Below are 25,093 nucleotides of genomic sequence, written 5' to 3'. Positions count from 1 at the left end.
TTATATTTTTTCCTTCCCCCTTGTTTTGCTTCATATTGGCTCTTTTTTAAGAAAAATAAACGAAACTTTAATTGGTCAAAACTTGATGAGAAAGCCCAAAGGGTTGGAAAAGTGGTTAAGAGAAGGCAATAAGTGTTTGATCATGAGGTCTGAAGGCCAATTATTAGTCCTGAATGAAAATTTTTGGAGGCTAATAGCCAAAGTTTTGGTGGTAATGGCCGAAATTGCTTTCTAACAGGTAACCTGTTATTCGGGTAACCATTTGGTTGTGTATATCAAGTTTTTATGGCAAAGACTCCCCTAACAAACTCGTAACTATGTTCAGTTCAAAAAAAGAAAAGAAAAGAAAACTCGTAACCCTGCGTTCATCTTAAATGGTTAGTAAAATAACAACCTTGTTTTATGCAAAATTATTTCGTTGTTTGTACCCGATTTTCATCATTACAAATCCAATGGTCAAATTTTGACTTAAGGATGATCCAATGATTAAACATGGTACACCAAAACACCAAAACCAATTTGGTGTACCATAGAAAAATCCCACAAATAAATTCACATTCGACCGTACGCGTATTACATTAACTGACAGAATCTACATCTCAATACCCTATACATACAGAATTATCGGGACCTCTGAAAAAATGTGCATCACGAAAACTAGGCATATATTTCCTCCCTCAGCCTCTCCCTGCTCTAATTTGTAGACCAGTCCTTGGATATATTCTCCACCTCACGGTCCTCTCATTCTATCAACTATATGCCTCCCCTTGTCTTCAACGGTTCTTCTTTTCTCTTCAAGCTTTTCCGCCATCTTCTTTCCCAAACCAAGCATCCTTGCTCTTGTCCCAACTCTCTTGGGCCCGAGATCATCTCCTTCCATAACCTGAATAGGCTCCCCAGCCAAAACCATTGACCGAGATGGTGATTGACAATGTGGGCTCTCCTCTTTCCTGCCCTCACAAGCAGCTATTGATTTGTCACTACTCAATAGAGGAGCGCTCAACTCTTTCAGTGACTTGCTGTGCCAAGCAGATTGAATGGCTGGATCTGATGAAGGAGCATGTGCACCAGAGGATTCACTGATTTGTCGCTGAATATGTTCAACTTTACTTCCCTTTCCATTCCCAGCTTCTTGGACATCACTCGTAGTTTGCCTACAAGCATTGGTTATGGCTGTTACTACACCAGGTTGGGAGGAATCAATAACAGATTCTTGCTTAATCCAAATGAATGGAGCAACTTCCCGTGGGATCCAGTCATCCTTTTCTGCTAGCATCCATGGAATGCATACACCTTCACAATTTGGAAGTACTAGATTTTCCCGAATGGCTGCCTGCGGAAATCAAACTACTACCATCAGGACAGTAGCTGAGCAATTCCAGAATATAATGCGCAGTTTGACTTGAACTAATACCAATAAACCAAAAGATCTAGGATGACCACTGTGGACAGACCTAAAACATTACCTCTAGGAACAAGTAATTATTCAATAGCCCATAAGTACTGCCACGTGGTACTCCGGACAACTTTACAATCACACATTCCTGTGGGGTCCAGACTACTGTATAATTTCACTCCAGGAACATTTAATGGTTGTTTTGGAACATAAAAGTGACATGCAACAATCGCCAGAAACATCTCAGAGGGTGTCCCACAGCCCCATGTCCCATGAAATATTAGGTTCCAACCTATGTTGTATATTTAGTAAGTAGTGTGGACGAGTTTCTGAAAAGAGGTGATTTTACATTAAACTAGTAAGCATATTTACTAACTGGAATTTGCATATACCTACAACCTAAAATTAGGACCAGATATAGAACCTTAAAAGCTCTTTCAGATAAAGTGCTACATAAACAAACCAAACTCGAACACATTTTTTGAACAGTTCATAAACCAAGCTCGATAAGCTTGATCTGGTTTTAAGAACAAAACTACTCGAGTTTGATCCATGATTGACCTGATTAGAACTCGTTTCAGATCACAGCTCGGCTCATCTATTGCCCCATCTAAAATTCTTATATCATACATAGTTGCTCTATTGCACCTTGTAAACACCATTTCAAGTATTTTCTCACGCACATCCTTGGACTTGGGTGTTTAATGGACCCAACCCTTAGACACATACCCACACTCGACACAAACAAAAATCCCAGTAGCATAAGTTAGAAATATGGGTAGCTCTTGGTAGTGCTCTACGTTTTATCAGTATGGTTCTCCCAATATCATGGTGCTTGCCCTTATGGTTCCAAAAAGACGAGTTTAGGTGGGGTGGAGAACTCCTATGACGTCATCTTGCTTTGTGTCCCCTCATATCATCTGCTTCAAACCGTTGGTGAACTATGTCTGTACTGATAATATGACTTTGGTAGGGTCCTCGTGAATAGAACATATGATGTGATGTGGTCTATTGGCCCACCATTAACTTATGGGATCACATTCAAGTCTTAACAGGGACCGAGAAGTTAGGTCGGTGTGTTACCCAATCACCTAGGGAGTCGACACTTCATTATTGATTCAAGTGGCTTGATGGACCTCAAATTCATGCACCTCCGTACAGTTGGACAGGTAAGTCTTACCGGAAATAATGGCATATTGGCAATTATGGGTGTTTGGGAGGTATGTATAATTCTTCCTGGTTAAATCCGTTATTATGCAATTATCAGTCATGGCATTCAAAGATCTGATTTTTCTTTTTCTTTTTCTGGAGATTAATAATTTGGATCATTTTCTCCCTACCCATTGGAGGTCCCATAATAACATAGGTACATTTGTACATCTCCACCACATTTATACAATATGGAGGAAAACCAAAGAATAGTTACGCTACCCCTATTGAATTCAGATCATGAAGCCTTGCAGTATCTTAATTCACAAAAAAAAGTTTAGCCATAGGCATGCAAAATAGGTGGCGTTCCTACAACATTATACGTTTTCCTTGCGGCATAAAGCTGGATTGCAAAATAAGGTAGCAGATGCTTTAAGTAGGAGGGTTTATTTGCTAAACACCATGTCTAATACTGTTGTTGGGCTAGAGGTGGTGAAGACACAATACAATGAAGTTCCTTATTTTAAGGAATTGCTTGAGAAACATGCAGCCCAAGACAGCAAGACAAGGGCAGAATTTATTGTAACTGATGGTTTTCGTTCAAGGGAGATAAGTTCTGCATACCTGAAGGTTCCTTGAGGTAGACGTTGATTGCCGTGCTGCATGGAGGTGGCCTTGGAGGTCATTTTGGCAGGGATAAAACGCTAAGTTTAGTGGCAGAAAGGTGCTTTTGGCCAACTATAAGATGGGATGTGTATCGACATGTGGAACATATTTGTCAAGTTTCAAAAAGGCAGCAGCAAAATATTGGCCTCTATGCTCCTTTACGAATTCGTACTTCTCCATGGGAGGAAGTGAGCATGGATTTTGTTTTCGGTTTGCCTCGGACAGCAAGGGGTCTGGATTCTATTTTTGTTGTTGTTGACAGTTTCTCTAAAATGGCTCATTTCTTTGCAAGTAAGAAGACTTTAGATGCAACTTACATGGCTACTCTTTTCTTTCAGGAAGTGGTTAGACTACATGGTGTTCCCAAGATTATCACCTCCAATCGAGATACAAAGTTTCTTGGCCATTTTTGGAGAACTTAGTGGAAATTGCTGGCGACTAAGTTACAATACAGCAGTGCTCATCACCCTCAAACAGACGGTAAGGTAGTGAATTCGGAGTTCAGGAAATTTGTTAGATGCCTTGCGAAGGACAATACTTAGCAAGGGGACTTCTCCTCTTACTCTTAAAGCAGCGCAGCTCCCAACATGACTTTGTTCATAGTAGACTGTACAGTGAGTCCTCATCCCAAGAACCTCTGTCAGGTACTTACGTTAGTTATATGGATCAGGGGTTGCATTAAGCAAGGATTCAATCCTCAGGCAATCTATCATCCACCGTTTTATATATGATCGGTCTACAATCCGCTTCTCTTGCGGACATTCTGGAACGTAGGAGCTGTTATTTTGAATCATGTTCTGACACTTCATTTGGGTCCATTGTACCTTGTTTTGTTAGTCTTAGTCTGTATCTTCGGCAGTATTTTGCATATATGCATTTTTTCCTACTGTCCACATTGTGAAAATCGTAGTATCCATGATCCTCTTACAAAGAAAATACTAACTAGCACAAATTCTTCCCATCAAACCAGGATCAACACAAATAAAAGCATGGTACACAAACACACTATCGCAGAATACGTTCAATTTTCTTATCTACTAACTACATTAACATTATAAAAAAAAAACCCCATCTCCAATTATGTACAATTTCATAATATACTCACTATATTCAAACCCAAACAAAAATAGATGTGAGAAAGATTAAAAGGGAGCAGAGAATAGACTCCTTAGAATTACCATTAAATCATGGTCATTTCTAGATATCAGATTAAAGCGTTTAAGTTGACTTTCAACAAACTTCCACAAATCAAATAAACATCAATGGACTAATATGAATGCTACAAAGACATAATCTCACCTTGAACCGACTGATCAGTGATAAAGCAATACGTCCGCTATTAATCTTGTGTTCTCCCACAGAAGACTCCAAGTTAAAATCAATATCAGGCATGGATGTGAACCCAAACCATAGATGATCAGAAGGAGGTGGCTTTATATGCAACCGCAGTGTCCCTTTAAGTGACGTAACTTTTATTGCCAATGCAAGAGGCACCTTTAACCAAAAAGATCAATTCATGAGCCAAAAAAAGAAGAAGAGATTATGCCATTGTCTTTCATGCAGATATTGCAAATTTGTAATGATACATAATCAAAACAGTAAAGTTAAAAATAAAAGGGCTTCTCTGTTAAATAAAGGTTTCCTATCCCGTCCCATAATGTTATTCCAATCCAGAAAGCTCTATTTTGAGTAGAAACCATTTACAGAGCCCATAGATAACATGCAAACAAACTAAAAATTACCACTGTACACATCCTACAAATGCACGCACGTTCAACTAATAGGGGATAGTTCAGTCAAGTTTTCTGCATCACCTTTCCTGTCGATAAACATTACAAATGTTGAAAAAAGTAGACCAATAAATTTAATGAAAGGTGAAATCTAAATTGTACCATTTTTCCCGCAAAAGTTAAATTGCAAATTGTGGCGCATTAATGTATGAGCATGGGTGAGAACTTAAAAAGGATAACAAAAAACACTTGTCAAAGAGAATTTGTGAGAATCCCGATGGAATAATTTCTTAGATGTATTACCGCAAGGGTTAGGTCCACTGTTTACTGGTCAGTGGATCTTTATGCTCAAAACACTGATTCAAGTAGTCATTCATTTGGTACTTCCCAAGGAGCAGGAACTGCTATTTTAACCCTTCTCAAGGGATTCCTGTTGGCACAACAAAAGCTATAGATGGATTTGCCAAGATTTACTGGTACTTAGGTGCAGCAAGAGAAGTATTTTTCTGAAATTTTATTCTTGGGTACTTGCCACACCGACCCAATTTATACTTTAAGATAAAACTAGATAAGACTGACTCTTGACCTTCCGACTTCTAGATGATACTAAATCTTGACTTCTAGATAGGATTAAATCAACTACAACAAATTCTAGACAATTCTACAAGACTCTTCAAACTTCCTTTTAGAAAATTAACTTCTAACAATTCCATCCTCAAACCCAAAGTTAATGGCTGACTGATATTGATCATCATCATTTAGCAATTGTATTTTTTTCCTTGTGTCATATGTTGATGGGGATCGCATAAGGCCCAAAATCACTCGCGCGTACATGAGGCGTGGACGAAAACATTAATATTTATTAGTCTTTGATTTATTTAATTATAGGAAACAAATATGCTATTTAGGACATATTACTTATTTTATTTTTAAACATGTTTAATTCAAGTTTGGAAACATTGTGACTAGCCTATAAATACTAGGCTTGTTACATTCATATGGTACGTTTTGATATCGAGAAAAAAAGATTATTGGGATTAGGGTCTTCTTTTTCTTTTGGCTTCCTTTCTTTTCTTTAGTGAGTTCAAGCACGCCGGCCGTCCGGTGTCATGTATAGAACAAACTTCGGGATTGGGAACAACATCAAAGATCTTTTAGATGCACATATTCCTCCAGCAAGAGGATTGGGGCGTGGCCATAAGGGTCTTTATGACACAATCAATAATTCAATTCATTTTCAATTAGGTCTTGCTCTGGCTTCTTTATAAATTCATGATTCTCATCCAATTAATGAGTCTATACGTGGACCTTTTGATCTCCAATTACATTGTTATGAACTTCAGTACCTGTAATTTACTCATCCAAATTCATTCTTTCAAAGCGAACGAAAGATCTAGAAGTGAATCAGTGGCATCCACACCACCAAAAAATGAAGACGAAGCGGACATTTTGGGGGCAAATTGGGTATAGACATAACCGTTGGCCTCATAAATAGACATAATGGATATCCTCAAACCCCTGCTGTCAGACATGATGGCCCAACAGAGCTTAATTACAAGTTACTCCAGGTAAACACAAGATAACAATTGTTAGGAACTATGTGTCTTGAGAGTAGAAAGAGAGGACACATTATTCATTGTATTGTTTTACTCCTCCTTGTATGATATGCTTGTGTTAGGATTCATCACCCTAAACAACATTGTATCTCTCTCAAAACATGGTATCAGACCTTTTAGTCATCCTTATTTGCCACCTTCTGCCAATCACCTCATCAATTGCCACCCACCTTCCGTCACGACCTCGATGATCGCTATTAGCCTTGTCAAGCCTCGTCGATCTTGTTTATTGCAATCGTCGAGCCCCATGTTCGTCGATCCTCATCGCATCCACCCTCGTCTTCTCACAACATCACAGTTCGTTGATCTCAGTCTCATGTTGATGATTTCTATTATTGGTGAGTGGTTGTGGAGTTGGTTCACTTGATTTACTATGTTAGGATTATTTTGCCCTACGTTCATCATGTTGGTTGTTGATTTTGTTGTGTTATGTTGGGTAATGAAGTTCACGTTCATCATATATGTTATCGTTCGTTGTCGATGTTGTTCGTCTTGCGCATTGATTGGTTGTCAATTGTTGGTTTATTGCTGGTTGTTGGGTTTCTACTGCGTACCGCAGTGAAGCGAAGTCCCGTATCGCCTGGGTACCAAAATAATATATAGTATATAAGCGTGAGTGCACTCTCACTTCAACAACTAGCTTTTGAATTTGAGTTTTATCCAAAACCGTGTAACATGGTATCAGAAAGTTACCAAAAAAAAATCGAATCAGAGCTCAAGTTGCAAGAGATCTTGGGTTCAAGTGTCTCTGTTTGCATTTGTCCACCATTTGCATTCTACTTCTCCCCCTCGTATTCTGTTTCGCTTAATCTATGAAAATTTGCAACTCCAAGTGCAAGACGAGTTGCACGTGAGGGAGGGTGTTAGATGGCTTGATATACATTGTTGGACCCATTTCCAAATAGCTTAAGCTTTTGAGCCAATTAGTTACTTAACAGTACCAACCTCATATTTTATCTCCAACTTGAAGGGAGTGTAGAGTTATATATGTTGAGAATGGTAAGAAAGAGCATCAGTCATTGTATTGTTTTACTACTACTACCATAGTTCTGAATACCGTTTCGGACAGGGTACCGGTTTTCCTACTGGTACGGTACGTACCGGTACCGGTCAGGTACCAGGTACCGTTTCGGATTTACCGCAACTACAATATATATAATAATTATATATAATTATAATTCAAAAAAATCCCCCATATCATACAATTCATCATAAAATATCTCTACTAGAGATTCTCTAGTCCCACATTGCTTAGTTACAAAACTCTTTTCCACTTTAAATGACTTTGCACACTAGTGATCTTGTGAATGAGAACCCAATAAGAGGTCTCGCGTGCTCGGGAAAATGTGCCGTGGCCGAAGGCAATTTGGAAAAACTGATTCGGAAACCAATTAACCGGGTGCGCGTCACGGGTTATTCGTGCGCAGGGGGGGTGCAAATCCGGGATTTAAGCCTCGCGCACGTACTATGGTTAAACCCATGTTTTGCTAAAATTTTTAAAAACGTTTTTTTATTTTTTTGGGCCTGAAACGTTTTTTTTTTTTTGTTTTTTTGGGACCAGAAAAAGTATTTAAAAAAAAAAAAAAAAAACTGCAAAATTTCGGCCGGAATTTCCGGTATCCCGATACCGGCCGGTATTTACCGAAAAGTCCGGTACCGACCGGTAAGGACCGGTATTGGGACCGGAACGAAATTGGGGGGTTAGGGTACCGGTTCTTCGTCAAAACAGTACGTACCGGCTGGTACGGAACGGTATCAATAACTATGACTACTACTACTACTACTACATAAATAATCCAAGTGTCAAGTTTGTGTCACCCTAAACACTTTCTCTATTCTCTAAAAAAATAATTAAATATTGCGGTGAAATTACACGGAGACCCCCTCATCTATACCTTTCGGACATGGAAATTTCCTAACGTTTCAAACCGCCCATTCAGACCCCCTCATCTTTATGAAATAAAAAATTGTCTTAATTTGTTAACGGAATGAGGGGAAATGATGATTCTACCACTTAAAAATTGCCCACACTGACCGTTTGATCTATGAAAAATTGTCCACGCTGACCCCTTCATCTTGACGGCCTTATGACAGAAGGGTGTTGATTGGTTAACGATTATAGATGAGGGGGTGTTTTGGGCATGGTTAGGTGGCGTTCGTGTCCAAAATGTATAGGTGAGGGGGTCTCTATGTAATTTCACCAATTATTGCTACTATGTTTTGAACTAAACCTAGGAACACACTCCATCATACACCATCCGAAGTGACATATATATTTCAACATCTTTCAATATTGAGACGTACAAGATAATAGGAAACTTCTCTCGAGAACATCATATGGAGCAAAAAAACGGATACATGCTTACTGACCTGTGAAACCTGTTTGGCAATGGAATTAACAATAGATTTCCACTTAGATGCAGAAGATGAGCCACTTTTGGTGGTCTTATAGATCTTCACCCCATCTGCAAACAAAATGGATCGAACTCAAAATCACAGTGTCAATTATCAAGAGACCATTCTAGAATTCAACTAAAACTGCAACAAGTCTTCAATTTCTAGTGTAGATCCCAAAAGTACCCTTGCGAACTTTTTCAATGATTTGTTTACACAAAAAAAAAAAAAAGAAGGTATGGCCACAATCTGGCCAAGAAAATGATTTCCTTCAAACGGACGATTAGAAAGTTGCATAATATTGCTCAATGAAGAGAAACCTAAATTATATCTATCTAGTTCATTTGTATCTTATATGATTGAGGCTCATCTACCTCAAACGGACGATTAAAAGTTGCATAATATTGCTCAATGAAGAGAAACCTAAATTATACCTATCTAGTTCATTTGTATTTGAATGAGCCTCAATCATATAAGGTACCTACGGCCTAGATGAACTCTCACCCATCTACCTCAATGAATACACCCTGCAAAGAATGGAAAGCTGCATAACTACAATGCAAAGAGTATCTTTGATGCTTTTCATGGAAGTACTCCGAAATGCTTAGGAATCCCAGACACACAATTGGCCTCCTAGGGTTAACCCATTCACAATGATTTGACAAATATCAAATGCCAAATCTTGTTCGTCATCTAAAATCAGCAATGAGAAGGCTTCATCAAACTAAATATCATCCCATGCCACAGCCTCACACCTCAACCCAAATTCTGCCACAATTTTCTCTCTATGAGTAAGCCAACAGTGCATATCTGTGATTCTGTCTCCCTACCTTGCGTAAATAGAAGTACTCTGGAGTTCTTAGGATTTCCATACACTCATTGTCCTCCAAGGATAAACCCATTCAGTGTTCTGACAAATATGAAGTGCTTCATCACGTAAAAGCACCAACGAGAAGACTTCATCGAACTAATTACTATCCCATGCCACACCCTCACATCCAACCTGGACCTGTCTCAATATTAATTTATTTTCTATGAGCGAGGCACCAGCCCCTATCTATGAGAACTGGGCTTAGCTTGGTTAGTAATGCCCATCCATTGGCAGCCGCAGAGTTGACTTCTTGAAAATAGGTTTGAATGAAGATTTAATGGTTTGCGGAAAAAGAAGGGGAACATCCAAACTAGAGTTGTTTCTTGAGTAAAAAGATCAAACTAGAACTTTCTCCTGCTGTGAAGTAACTAAAGAATAGAATTTGCATGAACTGAACTCCTATATAGAAGAAACTGGGAAAATCCCATGTATGACTCTTTAGTAATCAACCTCTGACATAAGGCTGCGTAAAACACCGATTGTGTCAGATGTATATATAGCAAAGCCGAACATGCTGACCATCATTTGACTTCTGAAGAACAACCCAGTAGAACCGGTCCTAAATAAGATCCAGGGTAGATTCTATGGATTCAAATTCAATCTGACCAGCAGATCTGATTGTTGACTAAATGTCCTTTCACCGCTAACCTAGTAGGATACCATAAATATAATGAATCATGATAGCTCTGTACTTAATAAAACCCAAAAAGAGAATGAAATTAACTTTAAATTCCATCAATTATGCCATAAACATGCGCCATTCAAAATCCCAGAAGTTCCCTTAAAAGGACCACACCAATTTCCTCCTAACAAATGGGGTCGCAGAAATGGCACTAGAAACGAAACAATGAAACGAAACAATAACACGGAGTGAACTAATCCCAACAATCCCGGTGTAACACGACCATCCAACCACAGGCTAAAAGAACATGCTGGGCCAAACTCCTTTTTTCAGAGGGACTAGCGACAGAAGGCCTTTGAAAGCATGAAACCAGGGATTGAATAAATAAGCCAATTAAATAGAGTTCTTATTTCATCTCCCTCCTCACTCTGATTGCCTTGTTGTGATCATGTATTTCTTACCATGAAACAAGTGGATGAATAAGAGAATTTAGAAAATTCGATTGGTAGTATTTCCAGGCAGAACAAAGTTAGCCATGGACTTGTGATCAAATACATCAAATCATGTTAGATTAAGTGGATAACTCAGAAGATTTAGAAAATAGACGAGGTAACGCTTTTCCTTCAGTACAATTTTAGATCTATATCAAAAACAACTTCCTCCTTAATAATACATACAAGCAAAACTTTGGAGTGCACCTGTGTCCGTCTTTTATTGTCTATCCCTCAGGTGAAATTCTTTGGTTGCATTTAGTACTCAAAAATAATAATCAGAATTACTTTACTGCAGTCTCAATATTTCACATTGCAATGACACTCACAAGCATGTTCGTATTGCTACTGTGCACATAGCATCGAACGAAGAAGGTTTCACTGAATACCTTGTTTTGGATCTGCTTCATCCATTCGCTCTGTTGCACCATCTGCACCTTCAGAAAGCTCTAATTGCTTTCCAAAATACTCACAACCTTCTAAAAGATCTTTTTTTATCTCCACGACAGGGCTTGGTTCTAAATTCGTATCCACTATGCGTTCCTCAAATTCTAGCTCACTAACTTCAAGCCTTGTTGCAACATCTAACACAATGCCACCAGAATACTGTATGTCAATTTCCATGGCCCATACTTCATTCATGTCTGAGGGAAGAAGCCTCATACCACTGATATATGGAGGAAGATTCCCAAGATCAATGCCGATACAGGTTAGTTCACCTATGTAACTGGGTTTCTTCATATTGGACAGTGTTCTCTATTGCACAGAGAAAAATCTGTGTCAGGGTCATAAGCACATTCCATAAAACAAATAACATGAAAACATACCGCTTCCAGTCATCAATTGTAAATATGCCACACAATGTAGAAAATAGTTGAACATGCCATACAATGTAGAAAATAGTTGAACATGCCTAGAAAAAAAGTTATGTAGAAAGACAGAATTGATGACGACAGTCTTGTATAGCTTACAATCACAAGTTGATCATTCCAGGCCCTAACTTGTGAGAACAATTCAACTTTTCCAATGATGACGCTTCCTAGTACCACATAGGCCAGCTATTCAGGCCAGGCCCACAAACATCCAACCTCAAGCTGAAGTAAAAAGGCCAAGCCCAAGACCATGATCGGCCTGTTCAGTGAAAACCATACCCAGCCGGCAGCCTGTGCTCAGGATGTTTTCTTATACAAGCTTTGGGTTGACCATTTTAGACTACTTCATTGAGCTAAAATGAAGCTGCCCATCCCAAACAACAATTTTACCACCTCCAGAACAGATATCAACAAACAGAAATTGATGTGCTTGATTTGAAATACCAAATCCATCATTAGCATTTCCATAAACAGGTTCTGGAAAATCTAGACATCACAGATCTATCATCATGGAATTTAGTAAGTACTCCAATGTTAACAGTATTCATGTAATCTCCAATTGATGTAGGTACGGGAGGGAGTGGACTGGAGCCGGACCTAACATCGGGTAATATATGCACAAAGTGACTGCTCTCAGAAAGCTTTACCACTAAAATAATGGCCCCTCACACCTCCAACAATCGGGGAACTTGAGGGACATGCTGAGGAAGCATGCCCCCAAATCAACTGTAAGGCATCAAAGAGGTCAGGAAGACATGTCACGCACATGCTGGTGGTACTAGTGAAGTACGTAGAGTTAGTATAAACATGAGATTTGCCACGCTGTGTGTGGCTCATGCAAGAAAGACTATTCATCCTCCAAGTCCACTTGGCTCAGCCAACAGTGGCTTTCGACGGGGCAATGATGCAGGTGTGGACTGTGGACCATCTACCAACAAGGACGCATGATCCGATGGAGGTGAATGTACCACACCTGGATCCCACATCACCAAGATATAGAGAACTAAAGGGTTACATATCTCAGCTTCCATCACTTACTATAAATGACGCAATTTCAATCGTGAACCTTGCACAAAACAAAGAGTATTATTACTTTTTGGAATGGGGCTCATGTTATTACTATACACAGCGTGGCTCATGCCAGAAAGACTATTCATCCTCCAAGTCCACTTGGCTCAGCCAACAGTGGCTTTCGATGGGGCAATGATGCAGTGTGGACTGTGGACCATCCACCGGACGTGTGATCCTATGGAGGTGAATGTACTACACCTGGATTAATGGGCTACAGATCTCAGCTTCCATCACTTACTACAAATGACACAATTTCAATCGTGAACCTTGCACAAAATAAAGAATATTACTCCCTCCGTCCCAAAAAGTTACACTTTTGGAACTACGTGCCATTTTAGATTGTTTATATCTTTCAATTTATAAAGTTATATGTGATTTTGAAAACTTCGTTTAATAGAATTAATTAAAATCTATCAAACAAGATCCATATTGCATATTTTATAACATTCACATTGAAAAATATAGGCAATTGAAAATGGCACGCTATCTCAAAAGTGTCCAACTTTTTGGGACGGAGGGAGTATTAGTTTTGGAATGGGGCTCATGTTATTACTAATGCAATTTTTCAGTCCCCTGGATTTCCTACAAGAACCCAATGCATGAAAATAAGACAAAAGTCGTTATCTAGCATCAACGGTATTCTAGTGAATAGCTTGTATAGTTGGGACAAGAGAGAATGTAATCCTTCTCTTCACAAATTTTTAGACTGGTTTGAGCTTTTCCATTTGTTCTGTGGCCTCTTTTGTATACGGATGGCATCCCCTTAATGCATTTTGATTATAATATTCCTTACTTATCAAAAAAATTATAATAATAACACAAAAGTAAGTGGGACAGTTCAACAAGTGAGAAAACCAAAGCCTGCTTCAGCAAATAATAGGCAGCACGCAACAATGTCCTGATTTGCAAAATACATATATACAACAACAGAACTCATATAGTCCCCAATCATTGGAGGTATGGGCGGGGGGATTGGAGACAAACCTAACCTTTGGCAATATGCACAAAGTGGCTACTCTCAAAATACCACTGAAACAGTGGCCCCCCTATACTTGTTTTGCTAAGGAACCATGCCCCCAAATCAAAGCCAAATGGCATCAGAGATGCCAGGCCTAGAGACCCAATTCAATTTATGTGCACATTATCATGCTTCCTTCATTGATAGTCCACAGCATCGGTATGCACAATACAAAAATACATAAATGATAGCAAAAATTTATGCAGCATTACATACCTGAATTCTTGCTTGAATAAAACTTCTAATCCCTAGATTGCTTTTGGCGTCAAAAAACAAACGTGATGTAAGCAAATTCCAACAAGCTATTCCCTCATCACTACCAATCCTTTCATCGGAATCTAGATCAGAAAAGACAGAGTTATGACTTCTGCTGCCCGAGGGAGCTAATGTTGATGATGGACCAATTTTTTCCTCCGCTGAAAGGTTAGGTGCCTCCTGTATCGAAGCAGTCTTTACCACACCAGTGCCCAAAACTGAATCTTGGGGTGAATGACATTTCTCGTTGATCTTTGTCTCTTCACGGACTGATGCCAAGGTCCAGCTTGTCTTATTTTCTACACCACTCTTAGATGCTTTCTTTGCAATTTTTTTTAGAAAGTGCCGAACCTTTGATGAACCATCAAGCTTGACTGACCTGTCCACAGGCCCAGCATAGAAACCAGATGGTTTCAACAATGAAAGATGTCCCTCATTTAAGGTTGCCAGGTAACTCTGAAACTCTAGACACAACTTGGAAAACCACTCGAGTGTTTCTGTGTCATTACAAGAAGCAAGACGGAGGGCTTTACACCAGGACTCCTTCTCCATAGACGTCTCAAGATAAATGTAAATAGTTTTACTTCCATTGTATAACATTGAGGTCTTGCTCTCCACTTTGATTGGGTATTTTTTGGCCCTGCGATATTATGAAATTTATGTAAACAGAAAATACATATTTTTCCTTTTCCTTTAGAACAGCAATAAAGCTTGAACAAGGAGGAGAACCAAGTAATTTCTCTAAGTAATACGTCACTTACATGAGCAAACAAAATTCAAGTGTCCCACATTCTCTACTCCATAAGCATTCATCCATCCATGACCGAGTACAAGACTTTGATACTTTATTCAATATTTAAACTGCAGAATATACAATAATGTGTTTATTAATTCTTCTTTTCAGTAATTTGGACACTGTAAGAGTCAAATCTGGGCCCATTGAATCAACTACTTGAAGTGGATGCAGCCAAACCAAGTATTTGGCATGAAAGCTTGTTGAGTTCCCTGAAATTAATTTTATGAAACCTATAAAAAGAGCACATGACGATCAAGTGGTTGATCAAAGAAACAAGTTCCTGTCTAGTTCAAACTTTATTGAGTCCAAGGACAAAGGGGGATGAAGGTCAGTCACTGCAGACTGTAGGTGTGTAGACGAATTTAGAGAAAATTGACTGCTAGATGGTAGGCACTAGGTTTTAATTTTCATTGTCAGGGTAGCGTAGTCTTTCAATTGCTATATAAACCTTGTTATCTTTGTATCATTTTAAGCCAATAGCAATATTCACCCCACATCCACTGAAACTATTTATGAAAATATCTATTCACCCAAAAAATAATCCATCCATGAATAGCAAGCTACTCATTTGATGACAGCTAGAGTCCAAGCTCGTTCATCAATGTGGATAACCCTTGCAAAAGTAAAGTTCAGAGTGGTTTTTCAATGAGGCCAGATTAGTACATCCTTCAGCTACTCAATGGCTTTTCTTCTCTGATCCACTCTTCTGAATTGACACATCATAAACACAAGGAAGTTCATAAATTATTTTTCCTTTCTAGTAATAGTTAGTAATGCACTCAAGCCCCAAGTTGCCAAACATTTGCTGTAATTAGTGACCGTAGTTATTAACACCCAAATCAAGGCCAAAACCAATTGAAACTCATTTTGAAGGCAACTTTTGGGCCAAAAAGTCAAAACCAAGGCCTAAGAAGAAGAACAATAAGAATGTAAAATATAGCCATAGTCAAGGTTTTATTATTTAAAAAACTGTTTTGAAAGAGAATATAGCTCTGCATAAGAGCTTTATAGGGATCAAGTATCAAGAAATAGAGAAACCTACAATTAGGCGACTACTTCACATGACTCGCATGCACTCAGTCAATATCGAAAATGGAAGTGGGTTGCATGTAACAACATCCTCAAACGGTGATCAAAAGCCACATAAAAATATTCATCCCAGCTATGGTCACCTTAAGGCTAGCGAAACTTTTAACAACAATCTCAGAACCACACCCAAAGGGTGGGCATACAGGTATTTCGTGTCATTTTCGTGTTATGTCTCTAAAATCTTATTTATGAATTCCCACCACATTTTCTCAACTCACCTAATCTTCGTGTCTTTGTTCATGTTGTGTTCATGTCATGCCCAAAAGTCCTACTTTTAGCTAAATTTTTATTGTTATTTATTAACAGTTCACCAAATTAATGTCTAATGAATAAAGTTACTCATAAAAATGTTTACTTTTAACTCAATTATATAGATTTATTTTATTTTTCGTGTCAGGCATGCCCACCCCAAACATTTATCATGCAATCAAAACTAAATCAAGTAACTCTTATCATATATTTGTGATCCCTTTTCTCCAAGTATAATAATGACACTCTCTGCCTAAAGTAGCCTTGGCTTTCGATGTCATTAATGGGTTAGCCACGTTATCAGATCATATGTGACCTTAAACCAATCAAGGTATAATAGCATCTCCTCATGGCCCAACTGAAACCCAAATAGTTCAAACAGAACTTAACTGAACAGCCAATGATGATCAGCTTTTGATTTTGAGTCCATGCACTCAGTCAATAAAAATGGAAGTGGGTTCCATGCAACAACTCTCTCAAACGGACATCAAAAGCCGCATACAAAAATGCATCCCTCTTGAGGTCACCATAAGGCTAGCGAAAGTTGTAATAACAATCTAAGAACCACACCCAAACATATATCATGCACTCGAAAGTAAATCAAATGAAAAATCCAACTCCTCCTATCATGTTTTTGTTCCCTTTTCTCCAAGTATAATATCAACCCTTTTTGCCTAAAGTGGCCTTGGCTTTCGATTTCATCAATATGTCAGCCACGTTACCACATTAGATGTCAGCTTGAACCAAGGTATAATAGCTTCTCTTCATGGCCCAAACGCACCCCAATTTGTTTAAACCGAGCTAAACTGAACAACCAATAAAAATCAGCTTTTCATATTTTGAGTCCAATTCATCAAAATTGTGTAGAATGGCTTTTGATTAAGTAATCTTAGGTTGTCAGGTATTCATCAAGGAGGTAAATTCCAAACAAAAAATACTTTAATATAAAGCGGTTGTGGCAATTAGGTTAAGCCTTTCTGCATAATATTGAAGTAAAGACTATCTGTGGGAAATACAGAAAGTCCAAATAATAGTTTCCATTAGAACTACTACTAAGAATCAAATGAATTGATATTAGTTAAAAACAAACATTACATAAACGTGGTGGTGGTTTCAGACAAGACTAAGTTCTCAGAACTTCAACCCAATGCCAATCTAAAACAAGGTCTAGTCTGAGATCATATGGTAATACCAATCTGGACATGGGACTAAACACTTTTAAGTTATGGTTAGGTCGGGTTGAACTTTACCAAGTTGGAAGCGTAGACAGTGAGAGGATAGGGTTTGCTTTTGAAACACAACATTAGATAAAAATCCATGCTGAAAACCCTTTTTTTTAGCAAATGTGAAAAGTTGTATTCAACTGTGAGGCGAAAGCCTACACAACATAGAGTAACCCCATGGGGACAAATGGGCATCCACAAACCGAACAAACCATTAGAGAGGTCAATCAGAGCACAGTATGTGCAGCCCTATTTCAAACTTGCCTAGCGAGATCAGGTTCGCAGAAAATAAAACTAATACCAAGCACATGACCAACAAACCACTGGACTAAATCCAGACATAAACCGGACTAAATCTGGACAGAAACCGGACTAAGTCTAGACAAAAACGAAATCAAGCAAAAAATACACTCCCCTCAGTCATTGAGCAGCCCTTCTCTTGCCTAGCCCCCTGCCGATCAAACTCCTAAGCCAGCAACTCAAGAAGCCACCGGCGACCACGCAACTACAAACCCAGAAGCGGTGCGGCGGCGAGCGGAGCGGCGGCAAACAGTAAGCGATTTTGGTGGAGAAGGGGAAAAGGAAACTAGATCTGAAGGCAGGGATTGTTCCTTCGCCTCCCGCCGCCCAAATTAGGGTATAAACCCAAGGGGGAACAAGGGGAAAGAGAAGAGGAAGTGTGTCTGCTATTTTAGGGTTAGAGAGAGGTGCTTCCCATGCTGAAAACCTTAGACAAACGAAAAACTAACAAAGAAGCATTTCCCCAAACAAGTCAATACTTTGTCGAATAAGTTAACGACATGAAAAGAAAAATGTCTTGCAAATGCTACCTTACCATTTCCTAGAGGACAATGATGTAGCAGAAACAGCGGCTATTGAGCAACCTTTCAGCTGAATTTCTCTGTGAGAGCCATCTGATTCTGTTACAATAAGGGAGTGATCCTTGACTTTTGCATTCTTTCGAACCGGGGTGACCTCGAAGATATCTTTCCTCCACTTTTGATCTCTTGGTACTTTGTCCATAGACCATGACTTTGGAACCTTTTCTGGTTCTAGAACCCAAACTGCACCCTGAGACACCAAACTCATTCCCATGATAAGAAGAACTTGAAAATTGAAGTAAAGCAAATTAAATAATGCAACTTTACGGGTTGAAAATTATTTTTCACTAGAATGCAAACACAAACATGGTCTTTTAGTGATATGTAAGATGCATCATATAATTGAAAAAGGCACCAAAAGGTGTCCCCCCATATACATCGAAAGGTGCAAAAGAAAACAACACTGCAAACATACTCATCAGGAGTGTGACCAGAAATCGCTCATGCCCCAGCAAAACTAGTGAACTTAGCGATCATAAGCAATCTTGAAGTTCTTCCTATTTGTTCCCTTAAAAGTTTCCCTAAGACCACAAATTTAGACTAAACAAACCTAATAATGGAGTTAGGGCAAAGTATAGATTACCTCCCTGTGGTTTAGGGCTTTGGCACATCACCTCCCTCACATTTGGAAATCACCATTCCACTTCTTCATGGTTTCGGACTAAAGTGCTACCATTATCTTTTCCTTCCAAATTGACAGAAGGAATAGTACACATGACTATTATGAGAGCTGGTTTGAGAAAGGCAAATAAATAAAGTTGAACTTTTATGTTAGAAGACAACAGTACCCTTCTTCCTCTTTACCCAAAACGACATTGAAGCAATCCCCACCATCAACCCTAACTTTAGGCACCACCACTTTCAGACCTAGCCCAAAATCGAAGCCTTACTTGTGCCTAATCCAACAAATCAAACACAATTATGCAGCCAATTTGCCCAGCATCAAAGCCCATCTTCTATCTACCCACAAAATTCTACCAATACCTTTGCAGATTCACAAACATAATTTAAGAGAGATACAATTTGTTTTAGTTGGGTCAAGACGGAGGGATACAGGTAAATAGTTCGAAAGAGAGGGTCTGCTTTTTAGTGCAAATATTAAGGAGCTCGAGTGCAGCCAAAAGAGAGGGTGGTACATTAATGCAACAGGCCGAATCAACATGCCTTTTTCTTCCTCTTCCCAATTCTAGCCCTCTCCAAACCAATCGAAGCCCCATCACACAAGAAAGGAAAAAACAAAAAAAAAAGAGCCACATTGCATCTCAACTAAAGAGATGAATGAAGACCAAGGCCCTCCAAGGCTCCACCCACGAGAAATGGATAAGGAGGCTGTCCACATTGCACGTGCAACACCAATTCACATGGACTTGTTTCCTCATAATGAGATTACAAATACTAAGAACTCTTCCATGAGACATTATCCCCATTAAAAACACCACTTTAGAAGGGGCTTCAGAACCCAAGTAGCCTTCCAAGGACCAACGCAACTTCATTATTAGACTTCATTTGAACTTATTTTAAACTTCAACCTTTGCTGAAACAAAGCATCTCAGCATGCCCTAAGAGCAACTCCAACCCCTCCTCTAGTCCTCCATTTCTTCCTATATTTCTATATTTTGGAGGAAATCACTACTCCAACCCATCCTCTATTTTCTCCAGTATTTTGGAGGATAAAATTTGATACTCCATATATAGAGTATGGGAAAAAGGAATAGAGGATCCTCCTAAAATGCAAAAAGTATTAGATTTACATTGAGAGGGAATAATGATTGGAGGAAAAGTGAGGAAGTTTTTGAAATAGAGATGAATATAGAGATATAGAGGTTTGTGAATGGAGTTTGTATAATAGTAAACTTCTCTATCCACTTTTTTCTTGAAAAATATTAATTCCATCCTCTCAAATGGAGCAATAAAGGATGTTCAGCTGGAGATGCTCTAACTAATGCATTTGAAAGCATCTTGAGAAGGGACAATAGGCCCTCAACCTGTTAGACCACTAACTGCACAAAAGCTTAAGCTATTAGGAGTATAATTTCTTTCCCATGCCCTCCAAGAGTGCAACCCTTTCTTGCACGTGGACATTCAAACATCTACACGTGGAAAGAAGAGCCATGTCTACCAAGAAAAAGAAGAGAAACAAAATGCCCCTGGGAAAGAGACTAAAACCCAAGACTTCCCTGAAACCCAAGCTTCGATACTTTATTGCATCGCTGACACTCCAAAAAGCTCAAGGTATTAGGAAATTAGTCCAATAATGTATATCAAGTTATCCAACAATCCTAACCATTCAACTCCCGCCTCCACTCCCCATTTCTTCCCGAACATAAACGGCAGATGTTTCATGAATAGAATGACACCCTGAAAGATCTCAATTACATCAAATTAAAGTAACATTGAGCGCAAAAAGAGATTACCCGTCGTGTTTTTTTCTGACCAGTACACTACCATCAAGGCTTAACTACTGTTTTGGGCCTAGTTCTGAATCTTATTACCCAACTATACAATAGGATAAGTCAAAGAAGCTACTTCTCTGTAAATCACGTTTCAATGATAGGAAATAGGATATTCAACTACTTGATTGTTATTGTAGAACTATTGATCTATTGTGTTTTCAAGAAAATAGGGGGCAAGAGAACTTTGCATATAATACTTCAAAAAACCAACAAAGAATGGTTTCACACATTGGGTGAAAAGGTATAATCATCTTTTCAGGTACCACGGATGTTAATACAGTACTCACTCCGTCCCAATTTAAGTGTCCACTACGGTTCTGCGTGCCATTTTCAATGGCTTATATCTCTCAATGTATATTTACTAAAAATATGCAATATGGATCTTGTTTGATAGATCTCAATTACATCCATAAAACAATGATTTTAAAAACATAAAACATAATATATGCTGAGAGATATAAGCCATTGAAAATGGCACGTACAATTGTAGTGGACACTTAAATTGGGACGGAGGGAGTATTTGCGAAAAAATTCATGTATTGTTGTAGAGTTTGAAGTGCATTGCTGGAAATATATGCAAAGAAGGCTTCTGAACCAAGAACCGAGTAATTGCAACAAAAGAAAGTTAACTTATTTCAAAGTTTTAAGATCCTAAAACTTTTTCTTCGTATGCAATTTTTGCACCTATTAGCCAAAACTCAGAACCGAATCTGATTAACTTGGCCTACACCTCCTACCCTTCTTCCCCGGCCCCAACCCAAAAAACAAAGCCTGATACAAACATGACACGATACTACGATTTCGCACACAAGACTTAAATCTCCAAAGAAAAGTTAATAGATAGTGTTCACAGCACCAGTGGCAGACCCATGAATTTGGATTAGTGGGGACACATATTACAAGTTACAACAGTGTAATCGTTTTCAAAAGGAGTGATGAATCTCACCTATCATTGTACAGTTGTTATGTCTTGTCCTGTTTAATTAAACTAAACCATATCCATATTTATAGAATTTCTTAACATAACACAAAAATTTATCAGTAAAATCAAAATATTACATAGTGGTGACTACAAATGTAATTTCACCTTATAATTAACAGAAAGGGGTGTATTTGCACAAAAAGAGGGTGTGAAAATTTAGCACTCTATGAAACAGTCTGACAAATATCCACATAAAGGGAATTTAGAGTAAATTTATTGAAATGTGTAAGGGTATTAATTTAGTTTTACATAATCAAGCAGGGCCCGTGCCCCCTGCAGGCCCCTACTTCGGTCCTCCCCTGAAAGCACCGAAAACAGCTCCACCTCTTTCAATTCTTGCGCAATCCAAGGCTCAACAAATAAACAACGGTAGAAGCCATAAAGCCCAACACATATTTCATCAACCTTGTTGCAGTCCCTTATTTAGACTCCATGAGGCACCAGTAGACGAAAATCACGAAAGATGTTAAGTGTGTGTAGTAGCAATGTGTGACTGGAAATCAAACTCAGAAGTTTGAAAGGCCTAGGACCGCACACGGAAGACAGCTATATGAGTAGGGACCGCTCCAGGTTTTCATCTTATGGCTTGAAAACACATTTTAAGTAGCATCTAATATATATTCTGAACACAGTTTGGTTGAAACTCCTTATCGAACTGCGGTTGAGGCTAAATTCAGTAGTACATATGTTAGTTACCTGAATTTTCGAGCATACTAGAACTAACCCCAACCCATCCTTGAAAAGACTATAACAATAAAGATCAGTCGGAGAAATAGAAAAGCAACTATCGTAATCAAGACGTATATCAAAACCAGTTCGGTGGAACTAGGACAAGAACCGTGGATGCAACTAACCTCCTTGTTGTAATAAGAGGAGGGAAGGACGGAGTCGTCGTGGAGTTGAGAGATTCCTGGAGCAGATCGTTCTTCTGCTTCTTTTTGGACTCTTCGATTTAATCGGCGAATGACAAGAACAAGTGCTACAAATTCAACGACAACAGTAGTCAACGCCCCAGCCAGGAACCCAAAAAGGAGCGCAACCAACACCACCATCGCCAAAGGAACAAAAAAAACAAATGAGACTTTACTACTACCCTGGTGATGATGATGATTCGCATTTACAACCAAACTCACAACAAAGCCATTATTACATCCAAATTCACAAAACCACCACCCGCCGCGCCCAGTCCAGATATATGAGTGCGATAGGATAGCGAGGAGGACGACACGCCGAAACTCAAGCTTTGGCTGAACTTTGGCCGGTTTTGGTAACACTTTTTTTGGCCCCTGGGGAATTTTTAGACTAGGCGACCCTGTTGGTTTTAGGATTTAAGATTTTGATTTGTAGGTAATAGTGCAGTGAGAAATAAATTACTGATTGAAAATATGAATAATGACATTACATGAATAGAAAAAAAAATAAGAGTAATAATTTGAGATAAATAAGATAAATGATTAAAATTTAAAATTCAAAACTTTTAAACGAATTAGATGGTAGCTTTTCTAATTATTAGTAGCTTATTAGATTAATGGCTTGTTTGGAACTTATAAAAATGGAAGGAAAAAAATATAGAAGATATTTAATGACTCGACTATGATGCCCTAGAGTGGTATTGAGGCTCTGAACCATTGGATCTAAATTCTTTTTAATCTCAACCATTGGCTGAGCACCCTGTAACGCCCCGACTTTCCGGAAGCAATATAAAATAAAATCTTAAGAAAATTTGCTAAATAAATATAATTTTTCAAAATAAAATTTAGCTATTACAGTCACAAGATAAATTTACTGTTTAAAAATACATTAATTTCAGAGCTGACTCTAGGCTTGATACAAATCTGAAACATACTCGATCTTCATTCCTGATATTCTTTCCGTGTTGAGCTGCAACATCTTTGAATCCTCTCCATTGAATCCTGCGCCCACTGGCAAATTGATTGCCGAAGCAAACGATTTGCCAGGATACAGACGTATCCGTGAGTGATAAATCACCCAGTAGAATAATCCAACCCAACCACCCCTCTTACTTTACAATTAGCAGGCAGCAGGATAAATATAGTACGAAGGAGTAAAACAGAGATTTTCCACATAAATTAATTTATTACTATCCATTATTCCTTTGAGTGATCTAAGATCCCTCCGCGATATCTTTCCTCCCCAACCGCTAGCCATGCTCGGTCCAATGAGATCACTTCCCTTTGCTGTCGCAGATACACCTAAGTTATGTACCGAGTATGCATCCCAATAACTACAACAAGGGGAAAGCTTACCATGCCTGAATCACAACTAGGGTTCGCCTATCTTATATACCACCTCACAAATCACTTCACAATCATCACTGGACACCCGTCAGTCTATCAATTTATCACTGGACACCCGCCAGTTTTATTTTCAACAATTTATCACAGGTGTTTTATCACTGGACACCCGTCAGTTTTATTTTCATCGCAAATCTCAGGTGTTTTATCACTGGACACCCGCCAGTTTTATTTTTATCACAAATCTCATCACAATCATCCAAAATCCGCCTGCAGGCAATCTAAAAATAAAAACTTTCCAGTTTATCCATTATCTAGCATCGTCTAGATGAATTCTATTTCGCAATACCACCCCATGTCTCTGGGGTCCAATCTAGCATTCAAGTCAAGTATCGGCACAATATGCAATTAATCAATAATAATTAAAACAATTAATAGATAATGAAATCACGCAACTTTTTATGGATGGGCCGTTGCCCTTAATCTTGTATGGTCACAATGTCAATAATCAAGTTAGAGTTTTAAAAGGAATTAAAAGGAAAATTTTCTGGGCTCTTATTAATTAATTCTAAGATAATAGATTAATTAAATACATTAATTAGATAAAAATATTAAAATATTTATCATGACCTCAATAAGAGTCTTAAAGGTCCTATACAATCAATTGGGTGCCAAAAGTTGGGTTCGAAGGGCTGCGGGGTTATTTTAAATAAAGGGATTAACAAAAGTTATCGAAAGTAAAATAAATAGATAATAAATCATTTAATAAATAAGATAGGTCTAAGTTAACAAAGTTCCATCTTTGGAAGGTAAGGAGTCTAAATAAAATTATTCGAGAATTTATAATAAGGTTTATAGGTCGTAAGGTAATTTTAATTGGAAGCACTGTAAAAATAATAATAAATAGTAAATTAAATATAAAAAAATATGAAATTAACAAGATAACATCTTTGAGGTGTGAGGAATCTAGGAAAAATAGTTTGGGTGTTAAAAATACTATTTGGAAGGTCGCAA

General features: G+C 38.4%; 1 protein-coding gene and 1 non-coding gene across 3 annotated transcripts; both read right to left on the bottom strand.

Annotated features, from left to right (window-relative positions):
* Positions 1-398: 398 nt before the first annotated feature.
* Positions 399-23,123, bottom strand: LOC131335995 (uncharacterized). Of its 2 annotated transcripts, XM_058371599.1 has the most exons (8): positions 22,679-23,119; positions 22,521-22,559; positions 18,344-18,579; positions 14,113-14,791; positions 11,325-11,691; positions 8,928-9,022; positions 4,511-4,705; positions 399-1,333 (listed from the first exon to the last, which is right to left on the bottom strand). In XM_058371599.1, the coding sequence occupies exons 1-8, from the start codon at positions 22,874-22,876 to the stop codon at positions 731-733; spliced, it is 2,412 nt and encodes an 803-aa protein (XP_058227582.1). In that variant the 5' UTR covers positions 22,877-23,119; the 3' UTR covers positions 399-730. The 2 variants fall into 2 exon arrangements, with proteins under 2 accessions (XP_058227582.1, XP_058227583.1); XM_058371600.1 differs by lacking the exon at positions 22,521-22,559 and having other exon boundaries at positions 22,679-23,123.
* On the bottom strand, positions 13,932-14,039 carry LOC131299368 (small nucleolar RNA snoR100). Its single transcript, XR_009190754.1, has one exon. It is a non-coding gene; the product is annotated as a small nucleolar RNA snoR100 (small nucleolar RNA).
* Positions 23,124-25,093: the final 1,970 nt, after the last annotated feature.

The sequence above is a fragment of the Rhododendron vialii genome, chromosome 8a (assembly GCF_030253575.1).
Source record: "Rhododendron vialii isolate Sample 1 chromosome 8a, ASM3025357v1".
In the NCBI taxonomy this organism is placed as follows: domain Eukaryota; kingdom Viridiplantae; phylum Streptophyta; class Magnoliopsida; order Ericales; family Ericaceae; genus Rhododendron; species Rhododendron vialii.
The sequence above is the reverse complement of the archived record's forward strand: the minus strand, read 5'-3'. Positions and strand labels throughout refer to the sequence as shown.

Coding starts and splice junctions, on each gene's coding strand:
- LOC131335995 (XM_058371599.1), bottom strand. CDS start 22,876: ATGGTGGTGTTGGTTGCGCTCCTTTTTGGGTTCCTGGCTGGGGCGTTG. Junction 22,560..22,678: donor CCTCTTATTACAACAAGGAG/GTTAGTTGCATC, acceptor AGTCTTTTCAAG/GATGGGTTGGGGTTAGTTCT. Junction 9,023..11,324: donor TGAAGCAGATCCAAAACAAG/GTATTCAGTGAA, acceptor TTTTGTTTGCAG/ATGGGGTGAAGATCTATAAG.